Source organism: Canis lupus, chromosome 5, assembly GCF_011100685.1.
Source record: "Canis lupus familiaris isolate Mischka breed German Shepherd chromosome 5, alternate assembly UU_Cfam_GSD_1.0, whole genome shotgun sequence".
Classification (NCBI taxonomy): Eukaryota; Metazoa; Chordata; class Mammalia; order Carnivora; family Canidae; genus Canis; species Canis lupus.
The window spans coordinates 11,300,383-11,320,984 of record NC_049226.1 but is presented as its reverse complement, the minus strand read 5'-3'; the positions used below and the strand labels follow the sequence as shown (position 1 = coordinate 11,320,984).

The following is a 20,602-nucleotide window of genomic DNA, read 5'->3' as shown; positions in this document are numbered from 1 at the left end:
TATATGACCTTCAGCTTCTCCTACAGTATATCACCTTTACTTATTTATTTTTTAATTGCTGATACAGATACATCTGTAATAAATATTTGGTTTCTGTGATCAAATACAGTCTCAATTACAAGGCAACTTAGAAGTTAAAATATAAACAGATTAACACCAGAAATTAAGCAAAATTGTGTGTTTTTGCAAAAGCAATTCTGAAATTATTTTTATACAGTGTAACAACAAGGGCATCCACTTCATTGTTTCACAAATTTAAGTTTGGTTTATATATTTTACTGAAATGGTTGTTCTCCGAACATTCACATCCTTCTGTTGGAATCTTCACACTAAAAATGTTTTTCTTTCTACTTTTTAGTTATCTTTTTTGTTTCATATTAACGGATCAGATTTATTTGACTTAAAGTTAATGGAATATGGTTTGAAACCAGTAGTGTCTCAAAACTTTATCTTAAGCCCAGAGCTTGCCGTATCTAAACCCAAAAACCTGACTCCAAGAAAAGTGCACTATCATTGCTTAAACTTGAGCACCTTATCTCTCAGAAGTTTCAATTCCTTAGAATTTCTCAGATTTTAGGTAGTTATCAGTCTTGTGAATTTTTTTGTAGATTGCCAGTGTGAATAGATTTCCAAAATCTGGCTATTCAACGGGTATTTTAGTCTTTTAGTAACTAACATGTTTAAATAACCTCAATCTTCATATCATGCAAAGGGGACTGATTCCTGCCTGCAAAGACATATGCAGGAAACCTTAGGTTCAAAGGTAGTAAGTAACGATTAGAGCAAATTGCTTGTGATGATAGAGCTGCAGCCTCCATAGTGACTTGTTTGGCTCAGGTGCTATAGGAATGAGAATCCTCAGAATTACATAGCAGAGGTGATAGGTTACCACATTACCAGAAGAATAAAAAAGTATAGAGCATGGAAGGGGTTTTATCTTACAATGAGGCAGTGTTAGTATTAAGCATTCCACATATACCAGCCTTCTTAAATTAATAGACATTCTTTACATTACTTCCTCAATGTCTCTTATCTCCCAGCTTTTTTTTTTTTTAAGAGGAAGACAAACCTCAAATTACAATTTTCACCCAAGCATAAACCCCCTCATTTCTTAAAGAACCTTAGAAAAAAATGTATTTGCACTATATGAGGGCTGTGGTAGAAGAATTAAATGTAGAAAGGAAAAACCAGAAAAATGGGGCCAAATCCCAGATCTGCCTTTTCAAGCATCTGATTCCCATTTTAGAAACAATGCTTTCATCTCCAGATTCAGCATGACTTTTTCTTTCCTCTGACTTGCTGCCCTTTTAATCATAAATATTTTGCACTACCAATGGAGATCTGTTGACATTTGCCCTGAGGTCCTTGCAGGGCTTTTTCAGGTCTATCATTCTTGCCATTGGATGCATTTGACTCACAGGATAGTCAACACTATTAAAAAGGCAAGTTCTCGTATTGGAGGCTGCTGCTTGCTTTTTATTTCTCACACACCTTTCTTCCATGAATCAACTCTTAATGATGGTTATTGTGGTGAATCATTTCTGTTCATTGTTTCCAAGATGCTGACAGTTCAAATGTTAGCAGTCACTAATCCGGCCCTGTCCTGCCACCCACGAGTTATCCTCACCATCCCTTCCCTAAATATAATTCCCTTTCCTTCCAAACCTGGACTTCCTCAGAGGCTAAGCTGGGAAATTACTGAATTTATTTCAGCCTCTCAGGAGGGAATGATTATGACGTCCTTGTAATGCCATTAGGAAACGCTGGCAATCCCTGATCTTTTTGATAATTTAAGCCCTAGAATTATCAAAAGTCCCAGGTTCACATCTTTCTCCTAAAATGAAAGAAATGGAGGACGCTCCAGGTTTGGTGTAATAAACTTCCTTATATTAAGAGATAACTGATCTAAGCTCCCTTTATAGTTTAGTCAGTCTTAGAATTCTGATTTTATAGGTTCTCAGAAGAGAACGCAATGATATATCAATGATCTTTTAGCATCTCTGAAAGATCTCTCTCTCTCTCTCTCTCTCTCGAAAAAGCTTCTAAGAACATTGTCAAATGACACATAGTGAACGTTGTGCTCCAGAGATATCCAGCAGGGAAGTCCTCAGAGACATCTGATTTGAGGGTTACTCCACAATTGGTCCAGTATGGATTTCTGGTATCTGTCAGTGACCCTCCAAATGAGCATCATTAAGATGGAAAGTTTTTCACAGGCCCCTGTCACACATTTTGAATTCCTTTCTTAGTTCTCTTATGGTTCTCTATAAGTGGGAGGTTAGGAGTGGATAGAGGGGGGAGAAACTCAAATTATTCTTCACCTCCTACTAGTTCAACTCCTTATAAAATCAATATCCAAACCTTATGGTAAATGAAGTCAGAAGAAACATATTTCCTTTTTTGAAATTTCTCAGAAGCAATATGCCCAGTACGTGGTGCAGGTAGGTGAAATATAAGGCTGTGGGTTCCACTTGACTGAATAAGCACAATAATCCAGTAGGTTTGCAGAAATGCATAGAAAATTTATGAACAACATTTCATTTCTTCTTGACAATGGTGAGTCGAAGTATTGATACAAAACATCTCAGGTGAGAAGTTTTAAGTGTGTGCAGTTCCCCTTTCCCCAACCTTTTCCACCACAGGTCCTGGTCAACAAATACACAGATTAGGACCCCTGCTTTCCCCACTCTGGTCTCAAGGCACCATGAGATGCCTTTCTGGAGATGATCAGCTTACATCTTTTTCTTGTTTGGTGCCATATAAAGAAAGTGTTCATTTGAATTGGGTCCATGCAATGCTCACTGCTACTTAAATGGCCTGTCATCTGGTTCGAGGGGGTTTGTGTGGCTGGTGACTGAGCTTCAATGACTAGAAGAGTCCTAAGATCCTGACTCCTAGGAAAGCATGGGAGTCAAGTCCACTCTAATTCGGATGGTTTGGAAGGCTCTGGTCTGGCTGGGGATCATGCTGGGTGCGGCTCTGCTTTGGTCAGGGTAGCATGGTGGACTTTCTTTGGTTCAGAACCTCTGCCCTCTGGCCCCACTAGGCTGTATGCATGGGTGGCCAGCCCTGGCTGGGGCGCTGCTTCAGTTGACAGTGTCCGCTGGCTGCGTGAGGCACTATTAGCTGTGGAGCGAGTGGAGGAAGAACCAGAGCGTGAGCTCCGAGATCCTGAGGAAGAGGAACTAGGTTTCACGAGACGGGCTTTTGGGGCTTCCGCATCTTCCCTGAAGAGAAAAAACAGCAAAGGTAAACTTCAATACAGGCAAGACCAAGATAGCTTCCACTATGGTTGCTTCCTTCTGAGGTTTTCCAATAAACTCCTCAAGCTGTAAACTTCACATGATCCCACTGAGGGGCAGCCCTTTAGGGGAACGGGGACTTCCCTGGTCCCTGAGACTGTATCAGGTTGGTTTGGGCAAATGGATGTTTTGTTAGACCCGAAGTCAACTCTATTACTCTGGGAAAGCAGGCACTAACCATTGAGATTGATTTGGGGTCTGTCTACATAAACCTTTTTTTTTTTTTTTTCAAGTAGGCTCCACACCCAGCATGGAGCCCACCACCCAGCATGGAGCAGGGCTTGAACTCATGACCCTGAGATCAAGACCTGAGCTGAGATCAAGAGTAAACGACTGAGCCCACCCAGGCATCCCTAAGTAAAGCCTTTCATGGCCCATTCTTCACCTCATGGCCCTTTGTAAGTGGAAGTGAATCAGAAGTAACAAAGTTGATCTTTTTTTCTTTTTCTTTTTTTAAAGATTTTATTTATTCATGAGAGACAGAGAGAGAGAGGCAGAGACACAGGCAGAGGGAGAAGCAGGCTCCATGCAGGCAGGCTCCATGCAGGACTCGATCTCGGGACTCCAGGATCATGCCCTGGGCCCAAGGCAGGCGCTAAACCGCTGAGCCACCCAGGGATCCCCCAACGTTGATCTTTTAATTCTCAGTTGAGGACAGTTTCACAATAAAGGCAAGGTAAACCTGACCTGTCCCTAGGCTGGAACTCCTTACCTAACCAGAGTAATCCTTTGAACAGATTCATAGTTAAGAGAAAATGGGAGGGGTGCCTGGATGGCTCAGGTCCTGATATCAGGGTCCTGGGATTGAGCCCTGAATTAGGCTTCCCACTGAGTGGGGAGTCTGCTTATCCCTCTGCTTCTTCCCACCAGGCTCCTGCTGTGTCTCTCTCCCTTTCACTCTTTCTCTCCCAAATAAATTTTAAAATCTTTTTAAAAAATAATTTAAAAAGGGGAAATGGGACATTTACGTTGGCTAGTCACTATGGAGCTAGCCCAGTAAAGGAAGTCTAGTAGAAGGGATTTTGAAGGGAGGTTTACCGAATTTCATTAGGTCTCTCTTCTTCCTCATATCTCTCTTTGTCTTTCCTTCTGATTAGCAGCCATACCAAGAGGAAAATCAGCAGTGCTCCAGCCACCATGCCTGTCACTGCTCCTGCAACCATGCCGATGCTTTGTACATCTATTTTCTCAGAAACAAAAACAGAGGGAAAAACCAAACATAAGCTAAGGAAATACATGAATTTAAAAAACATAAGCCCTGGCACGCCTGGCCAGCTTAGTAGGTGAAACATGTGATTCTTCATCTCAATAATTCTTGATTTGGGGGTTGTGAGTTTGAGGCCCACATTGGAAATAGACTTTACTTAAAACAACAAACAAAAACATAAGCACCAGACAAGATGAGTATTTCCAGATCTTTGTTTTTGAGTTTCCTATTTACTCTTGGTGTATGACTAACCTTCTTGATATTGAAAGGTAGCAGATTATACTACCCCCAAAGTATGCCTCTTTACCATTAGGACAATTTTACACTGATTTTTTTGAAGGAGTTTCCACCCAGTGTAGGGCTTGAACCCATAACCCTGAGATCAAGAGTCTATCCTCTGCTGACTAAGCCAGCCAGGTGCCCCCTTAAGCTGATTATCTTTGAGACACAGCAGACCCAGGAGAAGTTCTAAAAATAAAGTTGGCCTTTTATAAGGGAAATTTAAATTTACATTTATAAAGGACATCTCCATTTGGTCCCCTCCTGGATATAATAAATTTCTTTAGGGAGCTGACAAGTTCACACATGTTCCTAAATACAGAGTTAGCCACAAGAGTGGAAAGGTCATTGCAACTACTGAACTTACCTTATTGATAGCCGTGTCCTTCTGGAAATAAAAGCTTTTACCCTGACCTTACTCTTATTTGTGACTAAAGTGTTTTACACGGAACTATCAATGCAAAGGCGAGAACAAGCCCTTGGGATACTTACACCGTACAGTCACTCGCACCACACAGCTTTCCTTCCCAGCCTCATTGCCTGCTGTACACTGGTAGAGCCCAGAGGAGGACATGGTGAGATTGTGCAGCAGAACGCGTCCAGGGTTATTGTAGTCTATACAAGCAGAAGGAATGATTGTAATCCCCTTAGTGACAAATAAAGTTTATTGTTTACTTTATTGCATCATTGACCTAAGATTCTCAAATACTGTTTGGTAAGAATGAGATGATAGATTTTTTCAGAATGTGGAAAGGTGAACATTCTTTTAAATTGCACATCCTCTGAATACCTACCATTTACATCTACATGGATGGAACTGGAGGGTATTATGCTGAGTGAAATTAAGTCAATTGGAGAAAGACAATTATCATGAGGTCTCAGTCATATGTGTGGAATATAAGAAATAGTGAAAGGGACCATAAACGAAAGGAGGGAAACTGAGTGGGGAAAGTTAGAGAGGAAGACAAACCATGAGAGACTCCTAACTCTAGGAAACAAACAAAGGGGTGTGGAAGGGGAGGTGGGTGGGGGATGGGGTGACTAGGTGACGGGCACTGAGGAGGGCACTTGATGGGATGAGCACTGGGTGTCATGCTATATGTTGGCAAATTGAACTTAAATAAAATTTATGAAGAGTCTTACAAAAAAATCGCACATCCTCAAGAGTTACAAAAGACTGAATGGGTAAGGGATAGTGAGCACAATAATAAGATATCATGGGTATGTGGTACATTTCCCCCTCACTTCTTTTGCCACTTTTATGTGCCATTTGAGGGAAGAAAAGATGGATGAAAAAATAGAAGCTCAAAGAGGTTCAGCAGTGTGTTCAAGGTCACTGGTAAGTTGCTGACAAAACCAGATTTAGAACCCATGGCTAGAGTACCATTCTGTTGCCTCAGCAGACTGGTGGAAGGATGACCTACCAATCCTAGACTTGGGAGGGAGATGCTCATCCTCTCCCTCCTTCTCCCGGATCCGCTGCCAGTAATACATGATGGGCTTTGTGCCAGAGGCTGACTCACACTGCAGAGTCACGTCACTTCCTTCTGTCAGCTCTCCTTCCAACTCACATTTGGGCTTTGATGGTCTCACTGGCAAAAAGAAAAAGCTTCAAGAATTGCCAAACACCAGATTCAGTGGAAGAGCTATGTGGTGTTGAGTTGTTTCTCTAGCCATCTGTTATGGTCAACTTCTGAGTGGGGGGATTCAGTGACCTTTTGCTACGTAACCATGCTTTATGCCACCCCCAGAAGTACACCCACCTCCATCCCCTGCACACACACACCCCCAATTCCAGCTGCTTCCAGTGGCACTACTGTAATTTTCAGAGGCTGCCCCAGAAACTCTCTCGTCACTTCTCAAAGAAGACACTGTTATTTAATTGGAAATTTTATGACAGTTGAGTGTGATTTTACTAATACTGAAACAGGGATAGAAGTCCACTAACTCAGAAGCAATTAAATACAACTTAGTAGCTCTTGCTGCCAGAAATGGAGTTGAATCGTATTTGAGAGATGTCAGGTAAATGTAAGAATATCACTTAAACATTAGAGGAGATTTAAATTTAGAAAATGGTCTATGATGGAAAATTGTGATTATTCATTCTTCTTTTATTATGTATAGAATATAGAACATACTTCTTCCCAGGGAACTGGACTAGGTGATCTCTGAATGCATAATACAGGGTATTAAACAAAGTTATGTACCACCATGATGCATTTGGCTATTCCTCGCAGAGACCGTATTAATAAGATGGAGGCATTTACCTTGGAACACTCTAGCTTACCTAAGACTTTTAAGATGACATGGCTCCACACATAGCGCCCTGAATTTTTCACCTTGCAGCTGTACCGCCCCTCATCACTGGGCTTCAGAGGCTCAATCTGCAGGGAAGCATCTCCTGCCAGGAAATTGGAAGCAAAGGCCACTCGGCCCTTCTGTTCCTCAGTCAAGTTACTGTAGACATGACGGCTGGAGTAAGTGATCACCTGTGGAATAGACCAAGTGGCTCTCAGCCTTCATCTTTTGATGATGTCAAGATAAGGAAAGGGAATACTGCTAATGGAACAAAGCAGTCAAGCCCAGGGCTGATTCTCAGGGTCAAGAGACCTCTGATCTAAATAAAGTTAAAAGCACAATATGTTTGGGCTTGGGCCTTGCTTCTTCCCAAGCTAACATCTCTTATTTGGGTAGCGTTTTAATTACATAGCAGTAACCATTTCATTAAATGCTCAGAAGCACTTCATTTCATAGGTAAGGAATTTTACATTTGAATTACATGTTCAATCAAGTTCACATAACAGTCATGGAAGGAAGGGAATGCACAATAAAGGCATATAATGGTATGAAGAGTTGGCTGTGAGATTTGGTAGAAAAGGATAGGGAGGAGGGAGGAGACTTCCCTTTCCCTTGCATACCTTTTTTTTTTTTTCTTTTTTTTTGAGAGAGAGTGAGAGACAGCACAAGTGGGCTCTACACCCAGCCCAGCGTAGAGACCAACACAGGGTTCAATCCCCCCCGACCTTGAGATCATGACCTGAGCCAAAATCAAGAGTTGGACACTCACCGGCTGAACCACCCAGGGCACCCCTCCCCTGCGTACCCTTTCTGACTTTTTTAATTTCCTTCCACCTGCATATGACCTATTCAAAATACACTACATTCCTTTTGCTCAGCACTTTTACATCTAGTTTATTTATCACATAATGTTTTTGCAAGTTAAGTAATTCCTCCCCTTCTCTGTGGTTTCACTTCCCGTGATGTCAGTTACTCAGGGTCTGGAAGCAGATGATCCTCCTTCTGCCATACTGTCAGAAGGCCAATAGTAGTCTAACACTGTATCACAGTGCCGTGTCATCCCCCTGACTGTCTCATTGCGGAGGTACTGTATCATCTCACATCATCACAAGAGGAGTGGGTATGGTACAATAGAATTTTGAAAGGAGAGAAAAACTGCATTCACAGAACATTTAAATTATTATCGTTAATTTTTTACTGTGCCTAATTTATAAATTAAACATTACCATAGATGTATATGGATAGGAAGAAACATATATAGGATCGTATATAAGATTTGGTACTATTCATGGTTACAGGTATCCAGGGGAGGGGGAGGTTGGAACATACCCTGCACAGATAGGAAGGGAATACTGTAGTCATTATCCCCATTTCACAGATAAATAGCATAACTGGGATTTGAAAATAACCATCTAAAACCATTTAGTTCATTGTCCTGGTACACCAGTTACCTCTCTCCCACTTCCTGTGGCCATCTGCATTCATTTTACTGCTAATTAAGTACTCTTCCAGAAAGTTTGGAAATGAAGGTGGGAAAGTGACACTGTAAAATCCACCTGCTTTGTTCTTACAAAAGTTTAGAGCCCAGCCAAAGGGACCGGAGAGTTAAAGAATAGAAGTCAATGCTTAAAATTGGAGTCTGATACTGAGGACTTCATTATTGGGCTTTCCTTTGGGCGGCTTCACTGCCAACTAGTAAGAGGAAGTCGGGGGAGAAAATTACATCCCTTCCTACCATAAAATACACATGAGCATCATGTCTTTATTTTTCCAGGTAGAGACACCAAAGTCTAAAAATCCTGGGGTGGCTGGTTGGCTCAATGGGTAGAGCATGTGACTCTTGATCCTGAGGGTTGTGAGTTCAAGCCCCACATTGGGCATTGAGCCTACTTAAAAATCATAATAATCTTAAATTTTAGTGAAATTCCATCTGCCTGCATCACAGCCGATAGTTCTTGAATCCTTTCCTGGTTCTGTTTGTCCATCACCTCGGTAGGTCCTGTCAGTCACAAAAACCATGCTGATCTAGTCCACCAAGACTTCAAGCTATACAACTTCAGCTTTGCCCTTTCTGCCACTCAGCGTGCTCTTAAACTCATTTTATTTTTTTAAAAGATTTTATTTATTTATTTGAAAACTCATTTGATTTTAAATGTCAGCAGACATGAGGCTACTCAGATGAGTAAAACCCTCTTCCTGTCTTCAAGTAATTTATCATCTAATGGGATTAACAAGTAGAGAAGTACAAACATAGAAAAAGGATTAATTACTTGAAATAGTATCAGGGAGCAATGTCCCAGAAAAGTTGGAGGCATTTGTGCTAGGCTTTGAAAGATAAGCAGACTAAATGAGAGATAATGGAGTCAGGGAGAAGAGGGCTGCAGGGAACATTCCAGATACATGCAAGGACACTACATGCAAGCATACAGGAGTCTCCTCAGCACATTTCTGGCTGCAGCTGTTCAAACTGGTTGCATCAACTCAAGTCAAACCCATCCTCAATCACGTGACACCCTGCAACCATACATCAAATGCTTTCCTGACAATATTTGAGGCCATCCAATAAAATGCCCAACAATTCTCTCTCCATTATATCAAAACTCTTCAGTAGAATCCGTTTGCCATCACCACCTTTCTGAAAAATGTGTTTTTTCCTTTCTCTGCATGCTCTTTTTCATCAGCAAATATTTATTGAGCTCACATTCCAGGGTACTGTGCCGGATGCCGGAAAAGAAGCAGGAATAAGACAGCTCCTACATTGAGGACCTCACAGTCTTGGGGTGGGTGGGGGTGGGGGATGAATATGGAGGTGGGGGAAAAGTAAGAGAAAAATAAAAGACACTGTAGCTGATAATAAGTTTAAGATATTTTCAGATTTCAGCTTTGCCCACTTATTTCAACCAGCACCACTACTGTGATAATTCTCATATCTTTATCTCTATCCCAACATAGTTTTGACCTCCGGTTTCATATTTCCAACTGCCTGGCTGCTGTGAATTTCTGCCCTCTCCAGTCTACCTTACATAACAATATAAGTGGATGCCAAGTTAATACATCAGCTCTTTTCCAGCTCAAAACCCTACAGTGGCTTCCTGCCACCTCTGAATGATGGCCAGATTCAGTCTCTAGTCCTCACAGTGACTTTTACATTACCTTCCCAGTCTCTTTTCCTCTTTTGTCCACCTCCCATACCTGGGTACCATCAGATAATACTGTTTCCCCTTCTTTAATATGATTCATGCTTTCTTGTACTCAGTGACTCTGCCCACTGCATTTTTCCATGGAGAAACTCTCCACGTGAAGAATTCCTATTTATTCTTTCAGGGCACCTGGGTAGTTCAGTCGGTTAAGCATCCGACTCTTGAGTTTGGCTCAGGTCATGATCTTAGGGTAATGGGACACAGCTCTGCATTGGGCTCTCCACTCAGTGGATAGTCTGTTTGAGATTCTCTCCCTCTTCCCCTCACCCTACTCACATCCTTTCCCTCTCTCTCTCTCTCTCTCTCAAATAAATAATTTTTTTTAAAGGAATGCCCTTTCATTCTTTAAAATCCAAAATCAGTGTTAATTTCTCATGAAACCCTCCCTGATGACACTCAAATGGCCTTTTTTTTTTCTCTCACCCATAGCATCTCCTTGTAGCATTTTTATGTGAAGAGAAATGGTGAAAGACTTGGATTCATAGGTTGCTAGATCCCCTTCCTATAATGCTTAGTGTTGTCCAGAAATCTATGGGGCCATTCTGGTTTTATATGTCTATCACCCTTAATGATCTTGGCTAAGCTATGTTGCAAGTCTGCCATCCTTTCTTTTCTTTTCCTTTTCTTTCTTCTTTCTTTTCTTTTCTTTCTTCTTTCTTTTTCTTTCTTTCTTTCTTTCAATATTTTATTCATTTATTCATGAGAGACAGAGAGAGAGAGAGAGAGGCAGAGACACAGGCAGAGGGAGAAGCAGGCTCCATGCCGGTAGCCCAACAGGGAACTCAATCCTGGGACTCCAGGATCACGCCCTGGGCCAAAGGCAGGTGCTGAACCGCTGAGCCATCCAGGGATTCCCTGCAATCCTTTCTTGAATACACATTTACTGAAGATTACTGAAAACATACTCTGTGCTTAGCACTGTGCTAGAGATGATACCAATACAAAGAAAACTGTTCTATGAAAGTGTTGAGGACCAGGACATTAAACCCCAGAATATGCCACTTTGCATGTGCATAAGAATTAATTTCAGGGGCTCCTCGGTGGCTCAATAGATTAAGTGTCTGCCTTCGGCTCAGGTCATGATAGAGCTCCACCACGTCAGAGTTGCTCAGCAGGGAGTCTGCTTCTCCCTTTCCCTCTGCCCCTCCACCCTGGTTGTGCTCTCTGTCTCTCTCACTCTCTCTGTCTCTTAAATAAATAAAATGTAAATAAATAAATAAATAAATTGTTAAAAAAATTAACATACTAAATGAATTTGAATTCCTAAAGTCCCTTGACTTAAAAGCAGGGCCTTCCAAAACAATTTAAGTGTCGTAAATCCCCTCCTGAGAATGACTCTAATCTTCTCTTCTGGGAGACCAGAACTCTATACTACACCCAGACAGACAAGGTCACAAGCTAACATATCTCCCATCTGTTCTTCAAAGGGCCTGTTTATCTTCTTCAAAAGTCATTTGTTTTTCCCTAAGTGTCCTTCTTCCTCCTCCCTGTCCCCTACTAAGTTGGGTATGTAGTCCAAATACTAACCACCCCTTGGAGTTACTCATTTGTGGGTTCTTACTCCCACATGTTACGTACATGGTATACAGAAGTTGATAAACTTGTTTTTCTCCTGTTAATCTGTCCCTTTGATGTATACCCAAAACTAACATGTCAATTATATCTCAGCAAAAAATTTTTAAAAATTTTTAAAGATTTTAAAAATTTATTTATTCATGAGAGACACAGAGAAAGGGGGGGCAGAGTCACAAACAGAGGGAGAAGGAGGCTCCATGCAGAGGGCCTGATGTGGGACTGGATCCAGGGACTCCAGGATCACCCCCGGGGCTGAAGGTGGTGCTAAAGCACTGAGCCACCTGGGTTGCCCTAAATTTTTCTTTTTTTTAAAGAGAGAAAACCAACCAACAAACCAATAAAAATTGTCTTTTACTGGCCTAATTTATAGTGCCCCAGCTGGAAAACCTAGGAGGGGAAAGGGGAAAAGATTTTTTCCCCCTCTCCTTTAGTTTCAAAGGACAACTTAAAAAAAAAAAAAAAAGTTAAAACTATGGCCTTCACATACATAGAAAATAAGCATATGTCAAAGATTTTATTTAACCCATTAATAAATGATGGAAACAGAAATATTTTACAACAGGTTCAAATGAGAATCGGAAAATATTTGTAGTCTCTTTTGGACAAAATTCATTTGTATCTCTATCCACAGGAACCACTGAGGTGCTATGGATAGGAAACAGGGATGTCACTATGGGCATTCCACAAGTTAATTTCTATTTCTGTGGAAATTAATCTCATCTCCTGAAAATTTGGAGTCTAAGCCTGAAGATGATGGTTGGGAGGGACCTCCCTATGGTATACTATGTGTGCAGAGGTGAAGGCAAGTGTTCAGGCTGGGGTAGGGAGAAACCATTGGTAGGACAGTAAGGGGAATTAGATCCCTTGAAGGCTATTCACTTCTGCTCCCACCCCTTTACTGCTCCCTCCCTCAGCAGGTGGTTTCACAGTTCAACTCTCTGGGTCTCTAAATTAGAATATCTACAGGCCTACTAAGAAGAGCTCGGGGGAGTGTTTCCTTCCGACTAGGATGAGGGGTGATGGAAATGGGAACTAGCTTCACTGGGACAACACCACCAGCTGCTTCTAGAGGCTATGATGAACTCTTTGGAGACATTTTACAGCAAATTGGTAAGCACAGACAGTTAGAGAATATTTAGGAAAGAGAATAGAAGGTAGGAGAAGGAGTGATCCATCCACATCTATCCAGAGAGTGAAGGAAAAGCTGAATTTGAATGCTGACCTAAGGAGACCCAAGACGGGTCATTTATTCAACAAATCCTGAGGCTCCACAATTTGCCAGCACCTGTGGCAGGTGCTTGGAAGATCTCAGTGAACACAGCACGTGAAAATCCCAACCCTTGGGGATCACATGTTCTAGTGGCAGGAAAGACATGAAAGAACACTGGACAATACTGTGAAAATAATAGAGCAGGGAAGGCGGTTGTAGGCCAAGGGGACAGACTGCTATTTAAATGAGGTGGCCAAAGTAGACCTTACTGGAAGGAGACATGAGGGTTAACACATGAAGGAGACCCAGAATTAGCCCGGGAGCTATGTAGGGGAAGGAGTTGTAGGCAGAGAAAAGAGCCAAGGCAGAGACCCTAAGGTGCAAGCATGCCTTGGTATGTTCGAGAAATGGCAAAGAGGCCAGGTAGCTGGAACAGGCCAGGGGAATAGTAAATGAGGTCAGGCAGGGGAGCCACACCCTGCAAGGCCTCTGGTCCATTGTAAAGATGATGGCTTTTGCTCTGCAGGAAGGGGGGTTGGCTATTATAGGATTTTGAGCAGAAGAATATCATGATATGATTTGGTTTTGCGAATAGGCATAGGAGGCCAAGAATGGAAACAGGAAAACCAGTTAAGAGTCTTTTGGAGTCAGGGCGCCTGGGTGGCTCAGTTGGATAAGTGTCTGCCTTTGACTCAGGTCATGATGTCAGGGTCCTGACTCAGGTCATGATCTCAGGGTCCTGGGATGGAGCCCTGTATTAGGCTCCCTGCTCAGCAGGGAGTCTGCTTCTCCCTCTGCCCCTCCCCACCTGTGCTCATGCATTCTCTCTCTCTCTCTCTCTCTCAACTAAATTAATAAAATCAGGACGCCTCGGTGGCTCGGTTGTTGAGCGTCTGCCTTTGGCTCAGGGCCAGATCCCAGATTCCCAGGATCCAGTCCCTCATTGGTCCCACTTGCATGGAGCCTGCTTCTCCTCCCTCTGCCTGTGTCCTGGCCTCTCTCTCTCTCTGGGTCTCTCATGAAAGTAAATAAAATATTTAAAAATTAATTAATTAATTAATTAAATCCTTTTAAAAAGAGTCTACTGGAGTCAAGATCCAGACAACAGATGCACACCGTCTCCAGGGTGGTAGCAGTGGAAGTGAGAAGAGGTGATCAGAGTATTTTGAAGGTTCTCTCACTAAACTAACCACCTTATTTAAATGTGTATTTATGGTATGAGAGAAATAGAGGAGGCCAGGACCACTCTCAGGTTTTTTGCCGTTACCCCATGAAAAGAGTGAATGGCTATCAACCAAGAGAGAGGAGAGGGGGCAGAGAAAGTTTGAAGTCAGAGTGTGCAGGGTGAGGGGAATCGGGAGTTTTGTTTTGAACTTACTACATTCGAGAGACCTGTTCGACACCCAGAGGCATGGGGTAAAGCAGTTGCATATAAATGTGTTGGATTTTCAGGGGGAGGCCTAGAAATACGCATTGGGGATTTCTAAGCGTGGGGATGGTATTTAAAGACATGAGACCAGATAAGATCCCTGAGGGCACAAATATAGAGATTTTTAAAAGGAGGGGAAAATAAGGCTTTCCAAATAGTGGGTATCTAAACACAAAGATTAGAATTCATTAAAATACCACCAACCTCAGAGTAAAATTGATGACTGTCCTATCTCTTTAGCTGACTATTCAAGTCCAGCCTTTGCTCACATTCCCAGTCTTGCCCCTGATGGCAACTCTTCCTCCTACCCTCTCTTTCACAAAGACTCAGTGAGGAAACCCTGAAGCCACCTGCTGAGGAAGGAGGCAGTGGGGAAGTGGGGGCCAGGGGAACAGCCTTGAAGAGGTCTGATTACACTCATTATCCTCCTGATTGAGGATCTCCCCCAAACCCAGCCTGAACACTTGTTCCCCAACCCCACATACCATAGAGAGATCCCAATGGAATGTCATCCTCATGCAGAGGAATATCCTGGAAAGTACAGGAAATACACGATTTCAGTCAAATGTCCAGTGCTTACTCCCAGACAAAAATTTTGTCTTGAATTTCTGCATTCTTTTCAAGAGAAGCTGTAAGTTATGGGGGAGTAGGTGCAGGGAAAGAAAGGGATTTAGCTTTAGGAATTAAGGGTTTAGATCCCAGCTCTGAAATCTGTCTTGGGCAAGGGCTTTCAAAGTCTAAAAGGCATAGAGCTCAAGTTTTCTGGGGCCAAGTTTGAGATCCAATTTTCCTCATGCATTAAAAGAAAATCAGGACAAATCTTAGCTACTGACTTCACAGGCTTCTAGTAAGAATTTTAAGAGCAGAAATCTGCGAAAGGACATCATTCCTTTGCTCGCTTAACCATTCAGTGACTACTCTGTGCCAAGCACAGTCCTTGGCTCTGGGCTTAGGAAAATATGCATCAAGCCTCAAAATGAAAATCCATCAACACAATGCAATACTTTCAGGGCAGGGATTTCTGTTTTTATTTAACAAACACGTATGAGGTATTTATTTTGTGCAAAGCACTGTTTTAAATACTTCAAAAGTATTAACCCCTTGCATTAAACAGAAAAATACCAAGGCAGTGAAAATTTCATAAGATTAAGGAGATTAAGGAGTGGGTCTCCCCAACAAATTGCTTAGACTTAAGGGCATTCTTTTGTTTCATAAATATTTAGAGAGGGCCTTCGATGAGGTGGGAACATAGATCCTACTTTGAAATTGGGGCAGCTGCAGTCTATCCTGCTCAAGTGGGATCATTCTTTTGGACTCTCCTGTGTTCACTGATTCATAACTGTATTTCCCATGGAGACTGGGCATCCCAGGAGAGAGTTCTTAGGGCCAGAGAGAGGTTTCTTTCTTATCCCTTAAACTGCAACCAGCTTCCTGTTCCAGGGTGTGGCCAGTGATGTGGAGAACAAAGGCAAAAGAAATGTAGATAAAATTAAATCTCCTTACAACTTGGAGCCCGGGACAAAGATTTGAGACCCGCAGAGTAAGACATTCCTCCAGCTACTCACAACTGTCTTAATGGTAATAACTTGCTAGAGGCTGAAAAGCAACCTTAGCTTGATAATAGCCAGATCTCCAGGATCCTGTTAAGTCTTTAACATGAAAATCCTTTCGGAAACCTTTATCTCTGACCCTCTCCATCTGAAAGTATACAATCGGGGCCCCTGGGTGGCTCCCTACAGGGAGCCTGCTTCTCCCTCTGCCTTTGTCTCTGCCTCTCTCTGTGTGTCCCTCATGAATAAATAAATAAAATCTTTTAAAAAATAAAAAAATTAAAGTATACATACAGTCAGTCGCTCCTCACAATCCCAGGGTCCTATCCCTGTGCTTTAATAAAAACCACCTTTTTTTTTTTTTGGCACCGAAAAACATCTCAAGAATTATTATTATTTTTTAAGTAGTTTCCATGCCCCGCTTGGAGCCCCAAGTTCTTTCTTGACTGCTCACTCCCGGACCGCACATCACATCCTATCAGCCAGCACCACGTCTGAGGAATTTCTTTGTCCTACACCTCACTGCTTTTTGTTTTTCTCCCAATCAGATAAAACCTATTAACTCTGACCCAGAAAAAAACAAAAAAAAAGGTACATATTATTTTGCAAATAATTTGATAGGGTTCCTAGCATCCAGTTAGGGCTCTGTACTTTAGAGACTCAGACCAGGAAGAGCCAGGGTCCCAGCCCTTCTGATACAGTAACTTGTTTGTTTTAAAAGTTTGCAGGATGTTCATGGCCACACATCCTGTTTCTTGCGTAAAAAGGCTAGGTTTCTTGGGGCGGTGGAAGGAGCTGCCAGAGAAATGCCAACTCACTGGGACAATAAGGAAATATATTAGCAACAGAAAGAAAACAAAAACAAAAACAAAAAAACCTGGAAGCTTTAGAGCTTACGTGCTCTTAAGACTGAAAGTGGGAGACTGATGTTTGGAGGTAGGACAAGTAAGATGGGAATGCCTAACAGGTACTCAACTAAGGTTACTTTCTTTCTGACTTTTTCATATTACCTCCCAGGTTCATAATCTCTATGAGGAAGTTAGTCTGCTTCCTAGGAAGAATGAAGAGATTCTAAACCTAGAAATCAGTAAAAAGCTGGGGATTTGTTTTTAAATTTTTATCTTAAGTAAACTATGCCACACATGGGGCTCAAACTCACAAGCTCAGAGATCAAGCGTCGCATGATCTACCGACTGAGCCAGCCAGGCATCCTAAAAGTCAGGTCATTTCTTAGGAATTTGGGGGTTTTGTAGGATTTGGGAAGTTGATGAACCTTTTTAGTCTAGGGGATTTCTTTCTTGTTCATGTTAATATTTGGGTTAACACCAGGAAATACTTTTGTTTTGAAAGCCACACTTGACGTTGGAGAGACTTAGTAGGTGTGGTCCACAGTAGACTCTGGCTGCTTTAAGTATACTACACTAGGAGCTTTCAAACTTTGAACAGACTCACATCAAGAAATACTTTTTTCAGGATGCCTGGGCGGCTCAGTGGTTGAGCATCTGCCTTCTTCGGCTCAGGTCCTGATCCCGGTATCCTGGGATCAAGTCCCGCATCAGGCTCCCCACAGGGAGCCTGCTTCTGCCTCTGTCTGTGTCTCTGCCTCTGTGTCTCTCATGAATAAATAAATAAAAGCTTAAAAAAAAAAAAAAACCTTTTCCACCATGACCCAGCACACACAGAGTTTACACATACAACTAAGCATAAATTTCATGAAATAGCATATGTGCAATACACTCTGATATTTTCCGGTCTGTGTTTAAAAAAAAAAAAAAAGTCTGCTGGGTTAGAAACCATTACTGGGTCCTGATATTGAAAAACGCTGCCCCAGGACACAGTGATTGCGAGTGAGCTGGCAGGGTAGTCAACTGGTTTACATTCAAATGGGAGCCCCTCTGCTCTGCACCTTTGGTCTGTTAATTAACCTTTCCAAACCTCAAGTTCCTCAATTGTAAAATGGAGGTAAGCCACTTCATAGAGTTTTTGTGGGAATGAGATAGTAAGCACTCAAGATCACTTTTAGTAGGCTGGTTCTAGGTTCGTGAAAGCCCTTAAGATTACCAAAACTGTCCAGCCCAGTATTCAGAGAATATTAGTCATTTCATACATTTGTGTGTGTGTGTGTGTGTGTGTGTTTAAGATTTTATTTATTTAGAGGCACCTGGGTGGCTCAGTGGTTGAGCATCTGCCTTTGGCTCAGGTTGTGATCCCGTGATCCTGGGATCAAGTCCTGCATCAGGCTCCCCATAGGGAGCCTGCTTTTCCCTCTGCCTACGTCTCTGCTTCTCCCTCTGCCTACATCTCTGCTTCTCTCTGTGTGTGTCTCTCATGAGTAAATAAATAAAATCTTTAAAAAAAAAGATTTTATTTATTTAACACACACACACAGAGAGAGAGAGAGAGAGAGAGAGAGAGAGAGAGAGGCAGAGACACAGGCAGAAGGAGAAGCAGGCTCCATGCAGGGAGCCCCAGGTGGGACTCGATCCGGGGTCTCCAGGATCATGCCCTGGGCTGAAGGCGGCGCTAAATCGCTGAGCCACCCAGGCTGCCTTTTTTTTTTTTTTTCTTTTTTTTCTTTTTTAAAGATTTTACATTTCATACATTTGTATAGCAAAGCTGCCCTATCTGAAAACCTGCGTCTGCTTTCCATCACCTGGGCACACTGTGGACTCAAGCTCAGCCCTCTGAAGGTGGCACCTAAGGCCAGCGCAGCCTGGCCTATGCCTCATCTTTGGTCTCAGTCCTTGCATCTCTGAATAGCCTTGTACCCAAACTCCATGTCCCTTGATTCTGAACAACACCCTCTGATGTGCCTTTGCCTTGGATCATGCAGCCTTCTCCTTTTGAAATGCCTCTCTTTTATTTTTGCTTAAACAACACCTGCACAGGCCTCAGGCTCAAGCTCAAGCAAGCTCAAGCTCAAGGGCTACCTTCTATGTATTATAGCCTTTCCTGGGTCCCCGTGTAGAATCACTGACTTCCTCCTGCGAGCCTCAACCCTTTGGACTTATCTCCACCACAGCACTTAGTCATTGAGGCGGAACTGACTCTCGAGTGCTTTTCTCCTTTTTCCCCCAAATCCTGTCCCATTATTTAATGAAGAAAAAAGAGTGGGAGGATTGGGGGGGGGACAGGGGGAAAGACAACTAAGGAAAGTATTTAACATCTTTGGAAAGCAGACATTGCACAACTCCAAAATAATCTTACTATAATTAAATAGCCATTACCTAATATGAACATTTCACACCCACTTAGGACACAGGCTGGGGCTCAGTTACAGCCTTGGAATTTGGCGCAGTTTTTTTCAGACATACACTGGATATCAGATACGTGTGTGTCTCTTTGTTTTAGTGTGCCTTTAATTCTAGAAAATGTGGAGCTGAGACTAAGCCCTTGTTGGGGTGTGATGGGAGAACGGTGAACATAAATTTAATCCTTTTGCAAACAAACAGAAATATGAAGTGTATGAATTACAGCTGTTGTGATGCTGTGTGTCTTAGGACTTTCTTGATGGACCTGTTCATGACGTGGTTTGAAAGACAGGAGGAAGAGGCAAGACAATTGGTTAAGACCTGATGGAACAGACGGAGCAGCTCAGCTTTCTGGCAGTTGCTCTGGTGTGCCAGGGCCCTGCGTGGCAATCATGCAACCACCTTGAACAGAAATGCATGGAGGCCCCCCTCTCTGCTTTTAATCAGTATTTTTCTTTTCTTTAAAATATTTTATTGGGGCACCTGGGTGGCTCAGTGATTGAGCATCTGCCTTTGGCTTAGGGTGTGATCCGAGGGTCCTGGGACCGAGCCCCACATCAGGTTACTCGCAGTACGCCTGCTTTTCCCTCTGCCTGTGTCTCTGCCTCTCTCTGTACCTCTCATGAATAAATAAATAAATCTTAAAAAACAAAGTTTGTTATTTTGTTTTAATTATTGAATGGCTTTGCACTGTAAGCTACAGGAAGGTAGGGGCTTTGTAGCCCAGTGCCTATCTTGGCATACAGTAAGTGCTAAATAAATCCACATGCTCTGAATGACTGCATAAACGGTGACACTTACTTTGGAGTATTAACTGAAGACAAGTCGGGGAACTGTGGCTGCTTAAAGCCTTATCAGTTGCCTGCTTTATTTTTTTTTTTTTTTCAGTTGCCTGCTTTAATCAGCAATGAACTTTTCTTTTTTTTTTTTTTTAAGATTTTATTTATTTATTCATGAGAGACACAGAGAGAGAGAGAGGCAGAAGCAGGTTCCATGCAGGGAGCCCCACGTGGGACTCGATCCGAGGTCTCCAGGATCACGCCCTGAGCCAAAGGCAGCACTAAACCACTGAGCCACCCGGGCTGCCCAGCAATGAACTTCTAAGCCTTATATTCACTTGGTTACATAAACAAGCAACTCTTTTTTTTCTTTAGTTTAAATGAAAACACTTGGGGGAAGTTAGATGAGTGGAGTCATTCTTTTTAAACTTTTGTAAAAGGAACACAGCTCTTATTTCCTTCATTCAGAACAGACAGTATCATGTCTACGATTGACAAAGAATCTGCTGGAAGAAATACGCT

The 20,602-nt window shown here is 42.3% G+C and overlaps 1 protein-coding gene across 1 annotated transcript in view; it reads right to left on the bottom strand.

Annotated features, from left to right (window-relative positions):
- Positions 1 to 4: 4 nt before the first annotated feature.
- CLMP (CXADR like membrane protein) overlaps positions 5 to 20,602 on the bottom strand; it is a 99,532-nt gene continuing 78,934 nt past the window's right edge. Inside the window, 6 exon segments of the mRNA XM_038535850.1 lie at positions 5 to 2,977; positions 2,980 to 3,227; positions 4,341 to 4,482; positions 5,281 to 5,403; positions 6,213 to 6,380; positions 7,076 to 7,277. Of these exon segments, the coding sequence (XP_038391778.1) occupies positions 2,895 to 2,977; positions 2,980 to 3,227; positions 4,341 to 4,482; positions 5,281 to 5,403; positions 6,213 to 6,380; positions 7,076 to 7,277 (966 nt within the window). The 3' untranslated portion in view covers positions 5 to 2,894.